This window comes from Bos mutus, chromosome 2 (assembly GCF_027580195.1).
Source record: "Bos mutus isolate GX-2022 chromosome 2, NWIPB_WYAK_1.1, whole genome shotgun sequence".
NCBI lineage: Eukaryota > Metazoa > Chordata > Mammalia > Artiodactyla > Bovidae > Bos > Bos mutus.
In genome coordinates this window covers 63,095,829-63,113,031 of record NC_091618.1, presented here as the reverse complement: position 1 = coordinate 63,113,031, position 17,203 = coordinate 63,095,829, and the positions used below count along the sequence as shown (strand labels likewise).

The following is a 17,203-nucleotide window of genomic DNA, read 5'->3' as shown; positions in this document are numbered from 1 at the left end:
AGCATATGTGCGTGCCTGTGGGTGCACGCGTGTGATGTGTATGTGAGTGCAGGTGTGCCTCCACCTAGACCAGCCCATGGGTCCTTGGCACAGCCTTCACGGGGCTGACAGTGACCTTTCCCCAGGACCAGGCGGCCACACAAGGCTCACGTGGGTATCCTCTGCCCCACTCCCCCAGGAGCAGCTGGCTGACCTCAAGGAGGACCTGGAGAGAGACGATTGTAAGCAGGAGGCTGAGGTGGTCATCTATGAGACCAACTGCCACTGGGAGGACTGCACCAAGGAGTACGACACGCAGGAGCAGCTGGTGCACGTAAGCCCCTGAGCACCTGCACCCGGCCACGCGGAGCTTCCAGGCCCTCTGCTAGAGAGAAGGGACCCCAGAGGTGCCTGCACCACCTCCTGGGCAAGTGGGAGGCATGATTACTTACCAAAGCTGTACTTATTTCTAAAATGGGGCTTATAAATACCTATGTCATACAAGAGAGGAAGAAAAATAAGGAGAAAGTTAGAAGGAAAAGGAGCAATAAAATAAAGCCCAGAATAAAGTTAGTATTAAAAACCAAGTATTCTGAGCTAGAGGTCACATACACATCTCTCTCTTTTTTCTTTAAGCTTCCTGGCAGTCAGAGCAAAGAGGGAAAGAGGATTAGTTAAGTCAGCCAGTGCCCACAAGATAATAACAAACCTAACACTGAAATCTGAAAGAAGGTCCTCCCATGGAGAAAGGAATTGGTCGTTTCCTCTTGGAGACCGTGCACAGATACTCAGTGTACATGGGTGCAGTTGAATGTATACGCCCATACAAGGAGTGAGCTGCTTAAAAATGCCTAGTTACTGACAGACCAGGAGATCAGAGATCTTGAGAACTGGGTGTGCTCTTCAGGGTCTGCCTCTAAACTCCCTACAGCAGCAGCCACTGCGGGCTAACTTGTGCAGTGCAAAAAGCAGGAACAGGGGCTTAAGGCAGGAGGTGCCTGGCTTCCTACCTGACCCCACCACAGCACGCCAAGCAGTTCTGAACAAGTGACTGCACCTCTGGGAGCCTCAGTTTTTCCCTCCTGTAAATAAAGGTGGAGCCCACCCTACAGAGGGCTGAAGGCTGACTATGATACCAGCATAAACACTTAGCAGAGAGCAACCTCCAAACAGCAATTCCCTCCTAGTTCTTCCTCCCTGTTCCCCACACCAGCCAAGTGTTCTCCTCCTCTGCATCTAGAAAAGAACTTTAAGTCAAGAATAAGTCTCCCCCAGTCCCAACACACACACTTTTTAGTGAGTGAGTGTCTATAAAGATGAACCTACACCAAGCTGGCAGCTCAAGTGCTGGGTAGATACACATCAACACACATACATACACAAACACACACACGCAGCGGTCACACCTACAGGCTATCCCACATGAGTTGCCTCCTCCCCAGGTCTGTAAATCAACATTTAAGACACTGCCCACTCCCCCTGCTTACTTTTGGCATGAGCTTGCACTCAAAGACTGTAGGGTTCTTTTGCCTTGGGCTTTTTCACCCCAAACTCTCACCCAGGGGACTGGAGTTTCTTAGCAAACCCATTACTGCTGATGTTGAACCTTTAAAGCAGGGTCTTATCTAATCCCTCAGGGACTCGAAGATAACTTTTCAACCTGTGCCACCTCTTTGGGTTAAACAAGTCTTGAGGTGGAGTCCGGGCCATGGGAGCTGTGAGTTTTAAGCCAGTAAGATGAAGAGAGGAGAAGGAGAAGATCTGAGGTGGGGAGAGGGCCCAAGCAGAGGGGTGGAATGAAAGTGAAAGTCACTTAGTCGCATCCGACTCTTTGCGACCCAGTGGACTATACAGTCCATGGAATTCTCCAGGTCAGAGTACTAAAGTGGGTAGCCATTCCCTTCTCCAAGGGATCTTCCCAACCCAGGGATCGAACCCAGGTCTCCTGTATTGCAGGCAGATTCTTTACCATCTGAGCCACCAGGGAAGCCCAGAGGAGTAGAGAGGAAGATGTAAAAGATGCTCTAGCAAGGACTGAGTCGACTCCAAAGAGCAGGGAGGGGATTCTTCATGGAAAGGCAGACAGTCCAGATGTGGGAAGCAGGGCTCCAGCTGCAGTCTCCTACCTGGGCCCTGGGCCGTCATTGGGGCTGTAGGTGACTACCTGAGTCTGGCCCTGGAAGGGACAGGGTCCCATGAGAGGGGGCAGCCTGTTCTGCCCAGCTCCATCTCTCTCTGTGCTCCCTGCGAAGATGGATGGCCCAGGCACGCACATAAGCTAGAGCCCCTAGTCAATTATTAACAATTTGTTGCTAAGTAAACCAATAAGAGAAAAATGAAAGGCATTGTCAGGAAGCATTTTGATCATTTGAAAAGCTTTCAGAATGGAAAGTGAGGCTAATATGCTAAGATTTCCCTGGAAGTTCAAAGCGCTGTAGATTTTGCTTATCTCAGTGTTGGCATTTGTATGCATAACAGTCTGGCCTGTCACCTGGGGCAGAAGGGCCCAGCGGTTTTCTGTCTCACAAGGATAGAGGCTGCCAGTAACCAGATGCTCAGCTCTGGGCAGCGTTGTAGGTTGCAAAGATCTACAGCAGTGTTGTCCAAGAGAGGGACACTGCCAGCCCCAATGCCAGGCACATGTGTAATCTTACATTAGCTAGGAGCACATTTAAAAAGAGGGAAAGGAGACTGGTAAAATCAATTGGAATCATATAGTTTAACCCAATGTATCTAAAATATTATCCTTTCTGCATGCAATCAATATAAAACAAAATTTTTGAGCTATTTCACATCCTTTTTTTTCATTCTCAGTCTGTGAAACAGGTATGCCGTGTGGGGGGTGGTCTGCACAGACCAGGTGTAGTCTGGAGGGGTGGGTGGCTGGGCTCATCCCTCTCTGTGGGCTTGTTCCTGGCAGCACATCAACAACGAGCACATCCACGGGGAGAAGAAGGAGTTTGTGTGCCGCTGGCAGGCCTGCACGCGCGAGCAGAAGCCCTTCAAGGCACAGTACATGCTTGTGGTGCACATGCGCAGACACACAGGCGAGAAGCCCCACAAGTGCACGGTGAGTGGCCATGGGCTGGCCCGTTGGCCAGGTTACGTGGGTCACGTTGGACATGGCTGAGCACGGAAAGACCCGGTGGAACAGCTTTGGGACAATGGGACAAGACCTGTCAACAGGACATCCTGTCTGCTCCTGCCCGGTCTGGCATCCTAGGGGCCCCTTGTTCTGTCTGCTGCCCCTTTCGTTTGCACTCTCCCTGAGGAACGTGTGCATCTAGGTACCTGCGGTGGAGGTGTGCTGGTGTCTCTGTGGTTGTGTTTGTGTGACCAGGAGCCCCAAAGCTATGCCCCACTCAGCTGGGTGGCCCTGAGCAGAGGGCTGGCTCCGTAGCTCCCCGCAGGCTGTCCTCTGCACAGAGAAGAGTTTCACTGGAGAGTCACAGATTGAGTGATGATGGTTTAAAAGTCACTTTGGCGGACTTAAAAAAAAAAAAAAACGTGAACACAATTATAAGACCTTTTGGACAGTCTCCCTTATGGAGTCAACAAGGTTTGTGACTATCTGGTGAGACCTTTATTTAACACACAGGAGTTCCTCCCTTTCAAAGGAGCAGGCCATTTGTGTATCTTCTTTGGGGAAGACTCTATTCTAATATTTTGTCCGTATTTAAATTATTTGTCTTTTTGTTGTTGAATTGTAGTAGTTTTACTAGACTCTAATCGGATATATGATTTATATGGTTTTATATGATATAATCGGATATATGATTATATGATATATATGATTTTCTCCTATTCTATAGGTTTTCTTCATAGTTTCCTTTGAAGGATAAAAGTTTTGATGTTCAGAGAGTTTCTTTTATTGATATTGCTTGTGCTTTTGGTATCATATCTAAGAAACTACTGCCAGATGCAAGGTCACAAAGATTTATCCCTGTTTTCTACTGGGAGTTTTATGGTTTATATGTATGTAGTTTTATTTATATGAACATGGAAATATATACACATATATATTTTTAGTAGTGTAGCTCTTCCATTTAGGTCTTTAATCCATATTCATTTAACTTGTATATGGTGTGAGGTAAGGATCCAGCTTCATTCTTTTGCATGTTGTCACACAGTTGTCCCACTCCATTTGTTGAAGAGACTGCTCTTTCCACATCAAATGGTCTTGGATCCTTGTTGAAACCCAATTGACCCTAAAAGTGTGAGTTTCTTTTTAAACTATCAGTTCCCTTCCATTGATGGCTACATCTGTCCTTATGCCGGTACCACACATGGTCTTTTTTAATTGAAGAATGGTTGATTTACAGTGTTATGTTAATTTCTACTGTATAGCAAAGTGACTCAGTTATACACACACATATATATGTTCTTTTCTATATTCTTTTCCATTATGATTTATCCTAGGAGATCAGATATAGTTCCCTGTGCTATACAGTTGCTTGATTACCATAGTTTTGTTGTAAGTTTTGAAGTTGAGAAGGGTCAGTCTTCCAAATTTGTCCTCCTTTGGCAAGATTATTTTTGCTTTTCTGAGTCCTTTGCAGAAGTTATTTTCTTCAGGCCTGAGTGGTAGCAAACCATAGCCCTCTGATATGAGCTGTGAGCTGCAGAAACAGAAGTCATTGGAGCCAAGTGTGCTCAGTCAAACTGGTCAGGAATAAAGGGGAGGATGTGAGGAATGAAACAGTTCCTGCTGGGGTTTATGTGTCATTCTGGGGGTAATTTTCACGGCTACACTGGATGCAGTTGCAGTATCTTTGGAATAGGTAACCCTTGCAATGATCCTTCCCTCCCTCCCTTCCTGCCCCCCTCTCTGGCTCCCTCTTCCTTTCCTAAAATGTTTCTTGAGTGCCAAAAAATGATTCTATTCACCAGGCACTGATTCCTAGGAACACAGAAATGAATAGGACCTAGAAGGTATCTGCTTGCAGGGAGCTTGTATCCTTGTGGGAAGGCCAGATAACAAAATGATTAAGATAATTATAAACTGTATTAGGGAGTATAAAGAAAAAAGGGTGTTATTATAATTAAGAAAATCAAAGAATTGCTGTAGGAGGAGATGACCCCAAAGACTGAGAGGGAGTGGGCTGGGCCAAGGCCAGGGTGGGTGGGGATAGGAAAAAGCTTCCAGACAGAGAGGATGGTGCGTGCAAGGCCCCTCACGCGGGAGAACTTAGTGGGGTCAAGGACTAAAAAGGAGAGAGACATGGCCTGAGCCAGGGTCAAGGTGGCCTGCTCCCTCCGCAATGTGGGGGACACTGGATTTTATTCTTGGCACATTTTAATGCATAAAAAATTCTAATCAGGGAGGGGCATCAGGAAACTGTTGAAAATAATATTTACCGAGTTTTTAATCATATGGGAAGAGTCTCATAATGTGCTGTCGATTTTAACAAGCAGAATAAGCAACTGAATGCTTGAGATGTTCCAGTTCAGGTTTTTAAAATGTGAGGGGATGACCTGCAGAGTCCCAGAATGAGACTTGCCTGGAGGTCAGCAGTGCCTGTCCTGGGCCATGGAAGGTTTCATTTTCCTCCTTGCACTTTTCAGTCTTTTCCAAGTTTTCGAGCTGTGTCATTTACATGATCAGGAGGGAAGGGAGATGTTTAGATCTGCACTCCTGGCTGCACCTGTAGGGCGGAGTGAACCAGTCCACAGGTTGGGCTCCCTGCACTGTATCTGGGACTCACTGTATCTGCCCTCACTGACCAAACCCTTCTCTTCCCAGTTCGAGGGCTGCTCAAAGGCCTATTCCCGCCTGGAGAACCTGAAGACTCACCTGCGCTCCCACACCGGGGAAAAGCCGTATGTGTGTGAGCACGAGGGCTGCAACAAAGCCTTCTCCAATGCCTCAGACCGCGCCAAGCACCAGAACCGCACCCACTCCAACGAGGTACCCGCCTGGGGGCCCCGGCATGGGTCACCCTCACCCCATGGCTTCTTGACACCTATAGGCCATTTGGTAGCCAGATGTCACTCCCTGCCACCCCATGCTGTTGGAGCTCAGCACACAGCCCTAACCCCTGTCCCCACAGTCCGACAGCAGCTGATGACACACTCCAGCTACTAGTGCTGCCTGGCCTGCCATGGCTGTCAACCTGCCCTCAGTGGGGCACATGAGGCTCTATCTCCCCAGGTAGCCAGGGCCCCGGGCAGAGCTGAGGGAGCCCTTGGTGTGGGCTGTACCTGCCTCCCGGTCTCTCCTAGGGTCAACCACCATCACTCAGGTAGACTCAGGAAAGGATGTCTCTAAAAGTTTAGGGACATTTTGGACCCCAAAGAGACTTGCTTTGATAAGAAGTCAGAGGAATTCCCAAAGGTATCAACTCAGAGCATCTAAAGACAAGAGATAGCCTTGGAAAGGTATGTGTGTTTGCAAGTATGTATGTGCCTGTGTGGATGTGGTTGTATGTGTTATGCGGGGAGGAGGTATGGATACGTATTTGTAAGTATGTGTACACACGTGGGTGTTTATATACATGTTTAAGTGTGTGTGTTTAGGTGGATGTGTGTGCATACATGTGTGTACATGTCTGTGTGTATACATGTAGACAAAAGTCTGTTTACATATGGATGTCATGCATGTGTGTCTGTATGAGCTCAGGACTAAGCGTCAGAAACCCTGGGTTTTCATTCTGCTCCTGGGTGACTTGGAGCCAGTGTCTTTGCCTCTCTGAACCTGTCTTTCTTCATGAGAGAGAGCAGGGTGTTCAGTGCTGTCTCACAGACATATAAGGAGGTAATACACTCACTGATACTAAAAATCCCAACATGCTGATCACACCAGGCACTGTGACCCCTCCCTCCACAGGCTCTGATCCGTATCTCCAGTTTGGGGGGGTGGGGATGAGGGTCTCATTAGCCACATGCTTACCTGCAAGAAAAGGTAGCAGGCGAGGCCGGTGGGGCAGGGCTCCATCCAGGGGTCCAGCCCCTCTCAACAGGGGTGCCGCAGTGCTGCCCTGCGGAGTCTGCCTTCCTGCCCCATGCATGACGCCTCTTCACTTCCCAGAAACCCTACATCTGCAAGATTCCAGGCTGCACCAAGCGGTACACGGACCCCAGCTCCCTCCGGAAGCACGTGAAGACGGTCCATGGCCCAGACGCTCACGTCACCAAGAAGCAGCGCAACGATGTGCACCTCCGCGCCCCCCTGCTCCGGGAGAATGGGGACAGCGAGGCCGGCGCCGAGCCCGGCCGGGGCTCCGAGGACAACGCCGAGGCCAGCAGCACTAGCCAGGCCGTGGAGGACGGCCTGCACGTCAAGGCCATCAAGACGGAGCGCTCCGGGGTAAGCCAACTGGGCAGCAGGGGCCCCGTCCACGCCCCGCCCCCAGGGGGCCACGCCCAGCAGCAGAAGAGCAATGCCATCTGCAAGGGGGCACCCTCTCCAGGAGCAGAAGGATGTCCCTCCTCTCTACAGCTCAGTATCCCTCCCTTCACCACCTCTGGCCCCCACCGAACCTGTCTTGAGCCAAGTGCCATTCTGCTGGGCTGACCGTGGGGAACAGGATGCCTGCCCCGACTGGGTCAGTCTGCAGGGTGCGGGTGGTTTCCGGTGGCTGACTTTCCCACCGGCCCCCAGGTGTCGCAGCTGCCCCCCACCCTCTGTCCTGTCTCTGTGTCCTTGCCCTTCTGGCCTGCACCCCTTTTGTTCTAACCATCTGTTCTTTGTCTCCACCTCTTTCTCCTGACTGTACCTCCCCTAAGGATAGACGGTACTGAGGTGAGCAGAGGAGCTGGGTGGGACTGGGGGAGGGCTGGCATGAGTAAGGGCGGCTGGGGTGCTTGGCCAGGCTCCTCAAGGGCCTGGGAAGGCAGATTTGGTTAGGTAGACAGCAGGTGCTGCAAGTGGGGCCGTCGGAACAGGTTACAGCTGGCAACAGGGGGCAAGTGTGCAGTCACAGGAGGAAGCCATGGGGTCCGAGCCTGCATGAGGATCAGGGCAGAGTGGAGGTGCAAATCAGGCTGCAGAGGAGGGAAGGACAGACCTCCAGAAGGTCTTGAGTCCTGAGGTGAGGAAGGTGGGTAGTGCCATGGGCAAGTGAAAGCACTGCAGCTTCCCTGGAAAGGTCTGGAATGTGGGACCTTCAGACCAGGAGTGAGCCGGAGATGCTTCATCCCAGGTGAGCCTTATTTGGGCTCAGATCCTAGGTCACAGTGAAGGTTGCCCACATTCTGTGAAGTTCCGCGCCGTACACGTGTGCCATGAACTCTCATCCCACTTTGCCTTGACTCAGAGGGAGTGCTGGTTTGGGGAGGGCGAGGGCAAGGGCTGCATCCAGCAGCTACAACCTCTGCAGTCAAACTCCCTTTCTAACAACCCATCTCCAGCCTTTTGGGCAGGCAGCAGGTCAGCAGGCCTTCACTCTTCCTTGCTTCCTCGAGCAGCCCATTACTGCTGTCAGGATGCTTAAGTCTCCTCTTTTTGTGTTAATTTCACACGGCTGCGGCAGCCTCTGTGGGGCTCAGCTGCCAAATGTTCACATACTGAAAGCTCTTCAAGCAGAGCTCTGGCCCAGACACTGGCTGGAAGAGCTTAGGAGCACAGCAGGGAGGCTGTGTGTGGGGAGAGGGGCTGTAGGTGGGTGCCTGACGATTACCTGGTGCCTTCTACTTGCTGGGTTGTCTCCATCTATCCATTGGCTCTCTCCAGGGGGCAGCTCAGGTCCAGCTTATAGTTGGGGAAGCTGAGGTTCAGAGAAGTAATGCTTTGAAAGCTCCTCCATGCAGCAGCTTCCTTCTCGCCCCCCGCCCCCACCTCCCCAGGTGTGCAAGAGTGCTGTGTTGGGTGGCAGGGCCCATGGCTTCTCGCACCCTCTGAGTCTGTGCCTTATCATGCCCCCTGCAGCTGTGTCAGTCCAGCCCCGGAGCCCAGTCTTCCTGCAGCAGCGAGCCCTCTCCCCTGGGCAGTGCCCCCAACAATGACAGTGGCGTGGAGATGCCGGGGACAGGGCCCGGGAGCCTGGCAGACCTGACAGCTCTGGAGGACCCGCCGCCAGGGGCTGACACCTCCGCCCTGGCCGCCCCCTCTGCTGGTGGCCTACAGCTGCGCAAACACATGACCGCTATGCACCGGTTTGAGCAGCTCAAGAAGGAGAAACTCAAGTCACTGAAGGATTCCTGCTCATGGGCCGGGCCAGCTCCGCACACCCGGACCTCCAAGCTGCCTCCCCTCCCGGGAAGTGGTAGGTGGAGGCCCCAGATGCACTGGTGGGGTGGGAGGGAATCCATTGTGATTCACACCCACCAAACACCATGTGCTCTGGAGAAGATAGATCTTATAAGCCCATTGCACAATTTTGGAAATTGAGGTTCAGAGAGGTGAAAGTGCTTTGCCTAGATTAGTGGTAGAGCTGAGACTTAGCCCAGGCATGAGTGACTCCAAAGCCCATGCTCTTCCAACTACACCATGCTGCATCCCCATAACTCCTCAAAACAGGCAAACTCAGCTCCCATCATCCTGTTCCTCATAATCCATTCACTTGTCTATCAGGCACCTGCCATAGATACCATAGCAAAGACCCTCTGCAGGATAGTGAGATATTCCAGTCGCTGTGGTGAAAGGCCATGCCACCAGATGCAGGATGAGCCAAGTAGCACCTAGGACAGAGCTCAGGGTAGTGAGAGAAAGCAGGGCAGCTGGGGAAGAGCTGGGAGGACCTCCTGGAGGAGGCAGCCCTGTCCTCAGCCTCGGGAAGTGTTAACCAGGCTTTGAGATGGAAGATGTCCTCACTGAGCATTTCCTGAGTGTCGACTCTGCCGAGCAGTGTGCTAGGCACCAGACACCCTGGGGCGCTGAGCCTCTAAGCTGCACTCCAGGGACTGATGGCCGTGTAGTAGGACTGGGTTATAGAGGGGTGACATTGAGAGGTCTTCCTTGAAGGGAGGATTGTTGTCCCAGCTGTTGGAGGAACTGCCAGCAGATGGCCTTCAATTCCCAGCCTCCTCCAGAGATTGCCCAGGGTGTGACAGCTGCCTCACCCAAGGTCACCCCTTCCCAGGGTGGCCCACATCCAGGAACAGATCAGGGATGTAGAGGCCGCTCAAGGCCCAGAGCGCTCCGTGAGATGAGCCGCAGCTGTCGGGGGTCCATTGTTGCAGCTGTCTTCTCCCAGCCCACTCTGCAGCCTCTCTGCCCTCCCGTGGCCCTAGGTCCCAGGACGCTCTCTATAAACAGCCTGCTGGGTAAACACAACCCCAGGGGAGCCCAGCTGGCAACACCCATCCATGGATGAAGAGGGTACAGGGAGGCTGTGTCCAGGGCCCTCCTGGGCTCTTTTCAGTAACCCAGTGTTCCCCAGCAACACATGCCACCCCCAGCTGGAGACCGAGAATGGGGAGAATGAGAGCACAGGGCCTGCCCGGCAGCAGCAGACTGGGATCAAGCCTCCTAACTTCTGCTTGTGCCCTGGCAGTAAGTGCCACCATTTGCTCCCAATTGTCTCTTTCTTCCTTTTGTTGAGAAATCATTGACTGGGTGCCAGACCCTATTCCAGGGCTCTAGGCCCAGCAGGCTCAGTGCCCTCCAGGCAGTCCAAGCATCGCCTTTTGTCCCACATTCCCAACGCTGATCCCTCTCCTCTCCCACAGGCTCCGTGCTGGAAAACTTCAGCGGCGGCGGGGGCGGCGGGCCCGCGGGGCTGCTGCCCAACCCGCGGCTGTCTGAGCTGTTCCCGGGCGAGGTGACAGTGCTGAGCCACCTGCAGGAACGCCGGGACAGCTCCACCAGCACAGTCAGCTCGGCCTACACCGTGAGCCGCCGCTCCTCCGGCATCTCCCCCTACTTCTCTAGTCGCCGCTCCAGCGAGGCCTCGCCGCTGGGCGCCGGCCGCGCGCACCCTGCCAGCTCTGCTGATTCCTACGACCCCATCTCCACCGACGCATCGCGGCGCTCGAGTGAGGCCAGTCAGTGCGGCGGCGGCCCGGGGCTTCTCCAGCTCACGCCCGCCCAGCAGTACAGCCTGCGGGCCAAGTACGCAGCAGCCACAGGTGGACCTCCCCCGACCCCACTGCCGGGCCTGGAGCGCACGAGCCTGCGGACCCGGCTGGCGCTGCTGGATGCTCCCGAGCGCGCACTGCCCGCTGCCTGCCTGCGCCCAATCGGGCCTCGGCGGGGCAGCGACGGGCCACACTACGGGCCCTCGGGGCCGTTGCCCGCTTTCCCCACGAGGCACCAGGCGGCGGGGCGCGGCGGGCCAGCGATCCTGGGAGGCGGCCTGATGCCCTGGCAGCCCCGCGGGTGCAGCGCTTCCACAGCGCCCTCGACGTGACCCCAGGCACGCTACCGCCACCCTGCGGCCAGGGCCGAGGCCTCCGTCTGCAAAGCCACACGAGCGCAGACGGCAGCCTGGCCCGCAGCGGCTACTCACCCCGGCCGCCCAGCATCAGCGAGAACGTGGTGATGGAAGCCTTGGCGGCGGGGGCGGACGGCACAGGCCCAGAGGTCAGCCTCGGACTGCCAGAGGACGACCTCGTACTCCCCGATGATGTGGTGCAGTACATCAAGGCACGTACCAGTGGCACCCTGGAGGAGAGTACCCCACCGGTGTACCCCCCGGAAAGCACCTGCTTCTCTGAGAACCCCAAACTGCCCAGCCCCGGGCTGCACGGCCAACGTACCATAGCAGCTGCAGACTCAAACGTGGGCCCCTCCGCCCCGGTGCTGGGAGGCTGCCCACTGGGCTACGGGGCCCCCTCCAGCCTGAACAAGAACAGCATGCCTGTGCAGTGGAACGAAGTGAGCTCAGGCACCGTGGACGCACTGGCCAGCCAGGTGAAGCCTCTGCACTTCCCACAGGGCAACCTAGCTGTGGTACCACAGAAGCCAGCCTTCACCCAGTACCCAGGATACAATCCGCAGGGCCTGCAGCCGAGCCCTGGGGGCCTAGACAACTCACAGCCACACTTACAGCCCTACAGTGGAGCCCCATCCGCACCCAGGGGAAATTATACACAGCAGCTGCGGCAGCCAGGGGCTGGCAGCCAGTGTCCCAACATGACTGCTGCAGTGAACCCCCACCCCGGCTACGGCCAAGCCCACCCCCAGCTGAGCACCATGGGTGGGACCCTGAACCAATTCCCCTCCTCTTGCAGCAACATGGCAACCAAGCCAGGCCACCTGGGGCTCCCCCAGCAAATGGAAGTTGCTCCTGACCCCACCATGATGGGCAACAGCCACAGGGAGCTCGGCATGCCCAATTCCAGCCTGGCCGGGATGCCACCACCTCATCCAGCACAGAACTACTCACAGCAGAGTCATCACCTGGTGACCACCATGAGCCAGGAGGGCTACCACCAAGGCCCCAACCTGGTACCTTCCCACCAACCTAGTTTCATGGAGCCCCAGCAGGGCACAATGGGGGCAGCTGGATCTAGCTTTGGCCTAATGCAACCCCGGCCACCCCCAGAGCCTGGCCCTGCCGGCCGCCACCGCGGGGTACGTGCAGGGCAGCAGCTAGCCTATGCCAGGGCAACTGGCCATGCCATGGCTGCTATGTCAGCCAACCAGGAGATGACAGAGTCTGTACCCAAGGGGACAATGGGCAGCATGTTGTCCCTACCCCCTCAGCCACCCCCACAGGACACAGGTGGGACCCAGGACCACAGCATGCTCTACTACTATGGCCAGATCCACATGTACGAGCAGAACGGAGGCCCTGAGAACCAGGCCGGCTGCCAAGCCCTGCGACCCCAGCCAACACAGCCCCAGGCCTTGCCCTCACCGGGGGTCAACCAGGTGTCCAGCACTGTGGACTCCCAGCTACTTGAGGCACCCCAGATTGATTTTGATGCCATCATGGATGACAGTGATCACTCCAGCTTGCTTTCTGGCGCCCTGAGCCCCAGCCTCCTCCACGGCCTCTCCCAGAGCTCCTCCCGCCTCACCACCCCACGCAGCTCCCTGACTCTGCCCTCCATCCCCGCCGGTATCAGCAACATGGCCGTGGGGGACATGAGCTCCATGCTCACCAGCCTGGCCGAGGAGAGCAAGTTCTTGAACATGATGACCTAAGGCCCCTGGCACTGAGCGGACTTGGAAGGACCATCACTTCCCAGGGCACGGTGCTTTTATCTGTTTTACCTTTTTCCCCAAAAAGTATTAAATAGGTCTGAGGGAGTTTGGCCAGTGGCTGGTTCAGACCACAGATGCTTTAAGGGCAGGTTTGTGTGCATCCCGTCTGGTCTTCCTTTAGATAATCTTTTGGAACTCTCAAAAGTCTCCACGGAAAAGGCAAGGCAGGGATACAGGACTCGTTTACACAGTGCTTCACAGCCTCTGGTGTTTATGGGTGTCTGGCTTTGTCACCTCTGTCATTTGGCTAACGAGGGATAACATTGGCCCAGGGCATTCCAAGCACACATGGAAAGAGGTGAGAGGAACCACATTTGGGTTTGAATCATCCAAAAGCCATACCAGATATCCCAATCCAGGAAGATAAGTTTCTTGCTCCGGTGCCTGCAAGGTAAAGGAATTCCTGGCCCACGGGAATTCTTCTGTGAAGCTTAATTGTTGAAGCCTCTGACATCCCTTGCTGTGGAGGGGGAAACTTTTTTTTTTACCTGGATGGTTTGGAAGCACATCCTTATGGGTTTGGTAGAGCTGGTGTCTCTACCCTGCAAAGCCAAGTTTGCAGCTGGCTGACTGTCCAAGTGTATATGGATGAGTAAAGTATGAAAACATTGCCCAAAAAAGGAAAGAAAACAGTATAATACTCAGGGCAAGCCCAGAAGCTGCCCAGGCCTCTCCAGACCATGTTTACAGTGTTCATGCATGTAGAATGTAGCCCTTCCTGAAAAGAACACATTTCTAAATACCTCGGGGCTGCTGGGGGTTAGGGATGGACCAAGGTGAGCTGAAGTGTGTGATGAAGAGGGGCCTGGCTAAAGAGCACACTGGGGGCCCAGCCTCAGGCCGCCCTGGAAGTCTCCCAGTAGGAAGAGGAAGTCACCTGTTTACCCAACCCTGTTTCTCCAATGCACTGTCCACCCACCTTATGGTGGAAAACTGTGGGGCTTGATGGCAGCCTTTGCCCACATTCCTCCAGGCCATGCTGTCCACTCACCAGCAGCCCCCTGACTGACCCCAAGCTACAACATGCAGTCCTGGTATCTTCTGGTCTCCCTTCCCTCCGCCCACCTGTTCATTTCACAGAGAGTAATGATATGCATGGTATTTTGGGCAGGGGTGGGATTTTGAAGGGGTTGATTCTTGGGATTCTGAGGGACCATCTCTGAATTTTCCTGTTCAGTGTTGACCAAGCCCCACCTGGAAATGGAATTTGGAACTGGCATCAGAAGACATTGTTCCCGAACATTTGGGAGGGTGAATGGATGCATCCTCCCCACTACACACGTTCACATACACTCGGCACCTTTCTCATGTTGAATTTGTGGCAACCTTGCTGAATCCACCTGCATCACTATGAACTTGACTCTGACTATGAGCCTGGCTTCAACCAGAACATGGCCAAAACCTGACCTGGGCCTCTACACCCCAGAACAGCAAGTGCTTTGTCAGGGTTCAAAGACAAGGTCAAGTTCAAATGACAGCCCTGAGACACCTCCAGGGGTCTGTGCTCTGTGTGGTGCATGTTCTTTCCCTGGGCTAGGATTTCACTGGCCGTTCCCAGTTTGTATATAATCTGTACAGAAGACGGCGTCCCTGAAAATACCGTAGGTGCATCATCCGGTCAGATTTATATCTCCAAAACATTTTTAGCTTTTTCTACATGCTATGAATTGAGATGACATACTCAACTTGTAAATAAGTCGTTTTTTGTACATTAAAAAAAAAGTAATTTTTTCATAATTTATTTGGTCTGTCTGCTTCTTTCTTGACATTAGTTAATGAAAACCTGAGCAGTAAATTCAGTGCATTTAAACAGAAATGAGGCTGTATTTTTTTCTCAGCAGCATCAAAATTGACTGTCCCACCTTTGCCAGGAAATGTTTAACGCTGGGGCATTTACTGGCTGGCTGTTGTCTCAGGGTGGAGGCAGTGGGAGGCGGGGCCGGGGGGTGAGCGGGATTTGACGTTGTAGAGGGAACATCTTGCTGTTCTTCCAGCCAGGTGGTTGGAACATCTAAGTTGGTTTGCTGACTGTGAGAGGCAGCACTGGTCTCAGGCCGTCCTGATGTCAGAAGCCCCTCTTGGCCAGGCAGTTGGATGAGCACACTTGAGTTGTGGGAGGCAGGGAGAGGAAGACAGGCAGCCCCCTGTCCTCTGGTGCCAAAGCAGAATCAGGCAGGCTGATGAAGCCCTGGATACCCAGCAGCTGGCCACGGGCAAAGGAGCCCATGGGGAGCAGCCACATGCAGGGACTCTGAGCCCTCGGGGGAGGGCCTGGCAGGTGCACAGAGTTACCCGGGTCTGGCGATCCAGCAGGCTGCCACTGAAGCAATTGAGCTACAGCCGTGTGTCTCAGGGGGATCAGTGAGGGGAACCACTGGGGCGTGGGATGAATTCTGAAACTGGGAGGGGACAACCCAGCATGGGGTTGAAAGAAGTAGACAGCACCTTCTATAGAGCCAGTTAGGCTGGCCTCTGGTATCCCAGCCCGGGCCCCTTAACGCCTTCTGCTCTAGGAGAGAAACCTTGGCACCCAGCTCGGAGAGTTCCCAAAGCTGCCTGAAACACTCAGCTGAAAACGAGTTCTGAGGGATGTCACGGATGCTCAGAATAATATCAAGTATAGGAAATCCCTGAGGGGAAGGGAATTCAGCATGTTTTCTTTCTGGGGGTGTCCCTGAGTCTTCACTATGTGTTAGGGAGCCATTGCATCTCTGGCCGTATCCTCGTGGTGGAAAGATTACAGCCGAGTCCCGCCCCAGGAATTTAGCGGACTGTGCCCTCAGGAGGAGGAATGGAGCACAGACGGCTGAGCCCTTTCCTCTGCTCTCAAAGCCCATCATCTTCAGGCCTCTCATCTCTTCTACATCACATGCTGAGTCCCCGGAGGCAGCTGTGCCCTGCTTTGGGGGCAGGGAGAGGCCAGGAATTCAATGCTGCCTGAGACTAGATGAGCTACAGTATTAAGAAGTCCACTGAGGCCATTCAACTCAGCCATGTGCTCTGTGTCTCTTAACTTCGGCCACGATCATGCTGCATGACCATACCCACAAAGCCTTAGCACCAGGGAACAGCGTCTATTTCATTCATGAATCTGGCTTCACTGACGGTTGGCTGATCCCCATTGGGCTGGGCTGGGTGGCTCTGCAGCTCAGCTGGGAGCAGCTCATCCAGCCAGCTGGGCGGGGGCAGCTTGGAGCTGCTCCACGTGACCCTCATCTTCCTCCCTGGTCAGGACACTGGCCTGGGCATTGCCTTCTCGTAGTGATGGCAGGAGCATGGGAGAGCAAGCAGAAAAATGTGAGTCCTTCTCAAGCCTCTGCTCAGAATGAGTGCACCATCACATTCACCTCATTCTGGCAAAAGCAGGTCATGTGGCAAACCCAGTATCAGGGATGGGAAGTGTCCTTCCATAGGAATAAGAGGAGTAGAGTGACTATTTCTCAGCAATAGTACAGTCATCCCCAGTCCACCCTTCGCACTCAGATCCCTCCCACATGTAGAACAGACTCACCCAAGACCCCCAGAGGTCTCTCTAGTCAGTCGTCAGGCTCAAAGTCTGGGATCATGTGGTCTCCATTTGTTCTAACCTAAAAACAGAGCTTCTCTGTCCCCCAGGCACATGCACACGCTCAGCACACAGAGTGGCCCAGGCTTAAAATCACTGTGGGTTCTGCTCCTGTCTCAGCCGCTGGTCCATGGCCTCTGAAGTTGTGCTGGGCAAACATCACCAGTGATCTTACCCTGGGATGGAATGTTCTCTGGTCTACTATTCTTTGCTCTGACATCCATGTTGGAGTGTTCTTTGTTTTTCCATCAATATTTCCACTTCTAAAGAGGGCACTGAAAAGTGTGCCTTCTTGGGGAGCAGAGTAATTCTTCAACCTCTCCTGCCTGAAGAGGGTTGAGAGCTTGAGGTACTTTATGTGTCAAGCAAACTTAATATACTCCATGGTTACAATACATTTGCCCACTCAACTCTCTTAAACATGGTGGGTTTTGGTATTTGATTCCGGTCTACTCTGTGCACCAAAGCCACACCCATAATTCCTTTATCAATGGGCATCTCTACACTGATTACTGACACCCCACATCAGGCTATGTCTAGGCACCTCATTGTCACTGAAGGGCTATTCA

General features: G+C 53.6%; 1 protein-coding gene across 1 annotated transcript in view; it reads left to right on the top strand.

Annotated features, from left to right (window-relative positions):
- GLI2 (GLI family zinc finger 2) overlaps positions 1–14,810 on the top strand; it is a 267,022-nt gene extending 252,212 nt beyond the window's left edge. Inside the window, 7 exon segments of the mRNA XM_070389163.1 lie at positions 179–313; positions 2,900–3,049; positions 5,723–5,887; positions 7,007–7,285; positions 8,846–9,182; positions 10,588–11,133; positions 11,136–14,810. Coding sequence (XP_070245264.1) covers positions 179–313; positions 2,900–3,049; positions 5,723–5,887; positions 7,007–7,285; positions 8,846–9,182; positions 10,588–11,133; positions 11,136–13,009 — 3,486 coding nt within the window. The 3' untranslated portion in view covers positions 13,010–14,810.
- Positions 14,811–17,203: the final 2,393 nt, after the last annotated feature.